At 27.3% G+C, this 7240-nt stretch overlaps 1 protein-coding gene across 1 annotated transcript in view; it reads right to left on the bottom strand.

Moving 5' to 3' along the window:
• Positions 1-633: 633 nt before the first annotated feature.
• The window catches only part of LOC142320026 (thyrotropin-releasing hormone receptor-like), a 104872-nt gene continuing 98265 nt past the window's right edge, over positions 634-7240 (bottom strand). Inside the window, exon 3 of the mRNA XM_075357706.1 lies at positions 634-784. Within this exon, the coding sequence (XP_075213821.1) occupies positions 634-784 (151 nt within the window). The remainder of the gene's footprint in view (positions 785-7240) is intronic.

The raw sequence follows: 7240 nt of genomic DNA, 5'->3' as shown, positions 1-7240 counted from the left end.
TGTATGAGTGTAAATAAAGTGTAGTCTTGTACATTCTCAGTTCGACCATTCCTGAGATGTGTGGTTAATTGAAACCCAACACCAAAGAACACCGGTATCCACGATCTAGTATTCAAATCCGTGTAAAAATATCTGGCTTTACTAGGACTTGAACGCTGTAACTCTCGACTTCCAAATCAGCTGATTTGGGAAGACGCGTTAACCACTAGACCAACCCGGTGGGTTAGATTATACTTACTGCCTTTTTCTTACTTCACTACTGGAATAACTGATATTAAAAATGTAATCAATGTACCATGCAATAAGTTTTATGTACCAATAGTCAAAGTTAAAATTAAAAATACAAAACAAAAAACCTTATACTTTCATGCAGTTATACAGAATATTATCATGGATGTTGGTAAAAGTAAAACACTGGTATTTAAACAATAACTTTTATTTCTGACAGCTTATATTAATGAATTTCACTTTTAAATAGCCAATGAACAATCCTAATTAAATTAGTACAATACTTACAATGAATTCACCTGAATCTTTTTATTTAATTAATATTTTATAATAATTAATATATATTCACAAAATATAATTTTATCTCAAATATAAGATAAAAACGCATGTTAAATTTTAATTATTTTAAATTAGTTCAGTTATATTAGACTGTCCTTTAGTGGTGCGACCAGATGATATTGATTGAGTTCTAGATGTTTTACGGCAAATTAATAATTTCTGAAAACCCCTTCTAAACTTTGATGACATGGCACTGTACAGGATTGGATTAATGGCACTGAAAACACACAAAACAGTTATTATTAGCTTCAACATACTGTAAATGATTATAGTTTGCCATTTCATGAATTGTTGCTATGAGTATAAAACACATATACATATCATACTTTTCAGGTATGCATGAGGGTAAAGTCATCCATCAGGCATCAATGACAGTCATTTTTGTACAAATCTCAGTTTTCTCTGTTATTAGTGAAAATGTGTACCCATCAGGACTGGTTAGGAGTGGATTCATCTTGGCTTATGTAAACCGAATTCATATCTTCATCTTCTATAATAAAATTCACACAACTGACCAATCTTTGTTTTATTTATAGAATAAGTATTTTAATGATAATAATTGTAAATGTTCTAATCTAGCTTGTACAAATTCATATTAATCTCTCTGTTTTTATGTGATCATGATTAAGATTCAAGATGCACTTAAACATTTTAAGTACAAGGGCACCAAATCCAATTTTCTTGCCAATAAGACTGTTTACTGTACAGCCAGTTCCTGTAAAGTAGTTACCAGAGTGAATCAAGTTACCAGAAAACCCACACTTTAAGACTTGAATATTACCTGCATTTTTTTAAGTAACGTCATGGAGATGTGCAACATTATACCATTGTAGATAGCAACAGGAAACCATTTCACACATCACTCATTTTAGTAAGCCTATCATGACATGTTTTTTATTCTTAAATATATTATGAGATTTTCTGGAACAGATTGTGTCCTACTTCAAATCATCGATTGTGTTGATTCATTTATTGAAACTGCTGAACCTGCATAATTGTTAACAAGTAAAATTTATTAACAAATCAAAGTTCTTTACAATTATGATCAAATCATTTGTTTTTCTTTTGCAAAAAATTAAATTTTAAACTTAAGTATTATATTTCCACAAATGTTTCCAAGAATAGTTTTGAAATTCTGGATTGAGTGAATTCATCAAATAACACAAATAAAGAAAACTTTCATTTCTCCTTTGACATATTTAGAAATTCTTTTCTACTTACTTATGTACAAAGAAAAAAATTACTTTTCTTAAAACACAAAGTATAATTGATCTAAATAAAGATAAATCTTTAAAATTTTTTTTTATGTAACAAGGGGTTTGGTTTTACATTAATGAATTTTATTAAAACTAATAAAACATTACACAGAAAACATATTACAGTCTTATAGGCAACCTTCTTTTTCTGTACCACCTAGCATCTAATGTGCGCATGTTGTTTGAATTATCTAATCAGATTTTTAACTCACAACTTAATCTATTATATAATTCTGATTGATAGGAAATCAGGATAGCTGCCTATTTTTTTTTTTGCCCGTCTGTTTTCCTAATTAGGATGCATAAGTAACTATTAGGATAACAAGACATCAATCTAGGTGTAAAGTGTTGGGTATTCTAAAAGGCTGCTTATTGTATTGTTGTAATGAATAGTTCTTGACATTACTAACAGAATATGGAAATTCAGTTTTTCAGTAATGTAGTTTCATAAAAACTCTCAGTTGATTGGATTACATGTGAGAGAGAAAAAGACAGAACAAAATGGAATATTCATCTATGAATTCTGTATCACTAAAACACTAACCTTGGCATAATGAAAGAATGAAGTATATTAGGTGTTTAGTGGGTGTTGTTGAAAAGTAGTTCAAGAATAATCCAGTAGTAAGGCAGGAATGAAAGTTTTGACCTTTAGAGTTACTCAGATAGGAGTCCTATCGGACTCCTTAGCATTAAAGGGAATGCTTAGCATTAAAGTTACACTGGTTACAAACCTAAAGTCAAAAAATTAAAAGAAGGAAGAAAATCTGTTAAAATAAAGTCGATAAACAGTGCACTGCAAAAGTCTTAAAGTAAAATTTGAGGCTGACCAGGAAATGGTAGATCATCTAATTAGTTGTACAGATCAAAAGGTAGCAAGAAAAGACAGAAATTAGAAAATGTTGATGCCGCCGTAGCGGTGAACGCCAGATGATTAGAAAATAAACTGTGAAGCTATGAATTTAAAATTATATTCACTATTTGATGTTACATCAATATATCTCATGTTAAGGGTAATGTTAAGTCGTTACTGTGTTATCACTGGCATTCAACATGAGAATAACAAGTAACTTAGCGTTAGGATTATTTGGTAGTATGATCGTAAGATATTGAATTAATTTAGTTGTATGATATATTAAAGGCTTGATATAATTTTTAATAATAATTAATATTATAATTATAATTTCATCAGAAAGATATAAGTTATATAAGTTTGCTTAAATGGTAAGAACTTTTTTGCAGCTATTTCTCTATCTCTTCAGATGAAACATAACAATAGTTGTTAAAATTGTGATTAATATTCACATTACTATTTAAAGTTTTAGCTTTTTCATAGTAAACTTCATCTAGATTTGTATAAAGTGCTTTATATAATTAGTAAAAGGTTTTGTATCAAATATGCTGAATGGGAAAATATTCAGCAGTGATACCAGATAAACAACCTTTGGAGTTCTTCATAAAAACAGAAGTCCTTATGCTCATTATTGTCTAGTGGTTTTGGTTGTACAATGCTGAAACCGAGGAAGGTTTTTCATTTTATTATACTTTGTTGAGTGATAACGCAGTGTATTTGACAGCATCTTGAATTAAGGATGTGTTTTCATAATAGCATCATAGATTTTTTTTTATTTATTTATTTTTTGACGTAATTCCTTTATTTGAGTAGTTGCGTACGGAAGATCTTAAAATTTCAACTGTACTGCTCTTAGGATTTAAATTGGTGAAAAATAAAAGAAAAGGAATTTTATATTTAGAGATATGAAATATATTATAAATCTAATAATTATAAATATCATTAAATTTATGTTTAGAAATAATGTAAATAATTTTATATTGAAGATTTAATAACTCCCATGCAATTAAGGGTAAAATGAACAGTAGGGAACTAGTTTCCTTATTTCTGAACACACATGACAACTGTTATATTCATTCATTCATTTTTGATACTTATGCAATTTTACGTTCTTCAACTTGTTTTGTCTATTTTTGGCATAAAAGTGTAAACTTACACTTTTTTTATGGCACATTTTCATCTAAATTCATCACCAGCTTTTTACTTTTCTTAACCATAATAGCTAATCTTTAATCAATCTGAAGAATAACACCACTTGTAAACCGGAATCCATTGTGACAAGTAAAAAAACATTTTCACTAAAATTATGTAATTAAGGATTGAGTTAAATGGCATGGAAATGCATTTTGTTTGGTATGTATTAAATGCAAATTCTATTTTTTACTGGAGTTATTGTAAATAATTACATGAAAATGATAAATAGAATTGTCTAAGTTTACTATTAAATTAAATTACATAAAAAAATAAATCTGTTACATTCATTATGTAGAAGCACGTATGTAAATATACATAATGTACATATACACATTTATTAAACCCATACATGCTACAAATCACTCATCTCATCCTCTGAGGCAATATTTAACAATGGTCCGTGAGGTGAAAAAACAAAAAAAAAAACCCACGCTTGATTACTACTACATATATAATTATAATTTTCCTTCTTCAAGTCCTTAATTTTTGAGCAATTTACTGAATGACTACTACATTAATCAAGTTAAACAATTTTTTTAAATTAAAAATACAGAATTTTCCAATAATTGATATGCTAAGTCTACTTTGAAAAAGAGCATCCGTTTGTATTCGTGACTCACGTTTTTTACTTCATTCAGTTACATCTGCTATCAAATCAATTGAATTCTCTAAATTAGCATACAAATTGAATCGTTTCAATGATTTATTACTTCCAGTACACCAATCTTCTCTATGCAATCATTTCTTAAGGTACTGGTGAAGTTACATCTCATCAAATGTTATTTTTGTTGATTTTTAAAAAAGTATATAAAATTCCTCGAACATATTATACAAAATTTATCTTTAATTAACATTTTGTAATGTAGAATTTAACTTCAACTTGTTTATTTTATTACTCACATTTATTCTATAAATGTTAGGAAATCATCTATTTTCCATATGGATTTGAAAATATAAGAAAAAGTAAATCAATGTTGTAGTGTACGGGATTTTTTATGTCATAATTAAATTAAAGGATTGTTTTAAAAAAGAAGAAGAATAGATTTAAATTAATCATAATCCAGGGCTTGGCCGAGGTACATATAAACTAACTAAACTCAGTCTAGATTAATATGATTTTCTGTAACTGTCTTACCAGGCTTATTTATAATATTATATTCTCATAAAATTACTTATAATTTTTTTTTTTAAATTATTTGTTCTAAAATTAAACTACTAGTATATATATGGAAAAAATATCTGAAACACTGTAATTTAATATTGCTTTTTGATTATGTAATTGTAATATTAACAGACATATATAACTAAAGCGGAAAATACCACTCACAAGGACTCCAATAATCACTGAAATTACAAAAAAGTTTTAAAATGCCACCTTACACAGAATGGGGAAAAAAGAGGGTAACAAATAAAAACAGATTCGATGTAACAATCCTTCAACTTCTGGATTGTTTCATATTGTAAACTACATGTATTGATATTTTAATACATTCTCCAAAATAATTTTGAATAATTTTTTTTATAATACTAAATATTAATATTCATTTTCTTAGTTAAAAAATCACTTACAGCCAGTTATCGGAATTGTTTGGAAACAAGGAAGGTTTTGGAGCAAAGGTATCGTGATATCAACTTTGATGAGTTTATCAAAAGCCTTTCAAAAGTCTATAGAATAGAAAAAGTTCTTAATGACTAACTGTATAGATTCTATAAGAGCCTGCAGCTGTTGTTAAAAATTAGGATTTTTTTGGCAGTTGAGTGGAGGATTTCTTGTGGTTAGCACATGTCTCTAGTTACTCTGCAATTTCAGTCTTATTTTTTGGGTTTTTTGGTTTTTGTTTTGGATTCTGACGTACAGTTTTTGAAGGCGGATAGTTACTTAATGGACGTGTGTGTAAACTTTTTAAGTGATAAGATTTTAAGATTTTTAAGATGGGTGGTTAATAACTATTAACCACCCATCGATTATTATGGTTTTTTTATTTATTTAAAAAAAAATTAATTAAAAAAAAATTGTAGCGTATGAAAAATGTTATGTCCGACCGGGATTCGAGCCCGAACCTCCGGATGAAAGGCAGAGAGACGCTACAACTCCGTCGTGCAGTTCGACATTTGTTTAAGTACAATATATATCATAATATTTTGTAATTGCAGATAGCAATAGAGAAGTTCATGTTGTAAAGTTCTAAAACTTGAACAAATCGATGTTCGGAATCCATTTGAATTAATAATAATAATAATAATATATCTATATATCCTTCAATATCTGTTAAATAAACAAATATTTAACAGATAATGCATTTATACAAATATTTATGTTACCGATACGTATCTTTTATGTTTATTTTCTCTCCGGAAACTACTAGTCCACAACCAATCTTATTAAAATACAGTCTAATTTATTATGAGATTTATTTTAGTAAAGAATGCTTTTTCTTCTTTATTTATTTAGCTTATATTTTAACTTGTACGTAAGAGAAAAAGTTCAGTAGTAAGTATTACTTTAGTATTTGAATTAGAAGCAGATAAAAGTGGATATGTGAAGTAGAACCTTCACATTTTATAAAGTAATCAGACTTTTATATCAGTATACCACGCAGTTCTGACACATAGATGAGAACTGTCAAAGTAAACCCCAGCAAAAACAGTCAAAGGATTGAATTAGGATGCTGTTTCTCCCAGTTTTTTAACACCTTAACGGTGCAATACAAACTGCCAAATGAAATTTTCTCTCAGGTTATTTTAAGTATTTTTAGTTTAATAACTCTTCAAAAAAAAAAAAACGATTTTTCTCGGAAATAAAAAATTAGGCTTTAAGTTACATTGTATAAAATACTGTATATATATATATATATATATATATATATATATATATATATATATATATATATATACATTTATTTATTTTAAATTATAACACAGTATATATATATATATATTAAATCACGATTTTAAATAATAATTTAATATCTAAAAAAGAGTATAAAACGAAAAGAAAATTTTAAAATCAAAAACGTAAGAACGTTTTTTAAATAAATATTTATATACATACAACATTTTTCCAATATTTCAAAGTAGTACTAACCGAAAAATTTAATCTATATTTTAAATTTTCATTATAAATTGTCTGAATGGAGTCTTTGCTATATTTTAGGCAAAGAATAGTTATAAGAAATAGTTTTATGTAATTGAATTTAGTTATAGGAATTTTTTACCTCAGTAAAAACATATTTATAAACGTAATCATTTTGACACGGTAATTAAAATTTTATTAGTGAAAGATGACTTGTAATAGGCAACCCGCTTATATATTACTGATTGAATGAATGAAGTAAGTATAAAGGATCAATTAATTTTGATCAGTCTTGTTGCT

This window comes from Lycorma delicatula, chromosome 2 (genome assembly GCF_047948215.1).
Source record: "Lycorma delicatula isolate Av1 chromosome 2, ASM4794821v1, whole genome shotgun sequence".
In the NCBI taxonomy this organism is placed as follows: Eukaryota; Metazoa; Arthropoda; class Insecta; order Hemiptera; family Fulgoridae; genus Lycorma; species Lycorma delicatula.
This window is presented reverse-complemented; position numbering and strand designations above follow the sequence as displayed.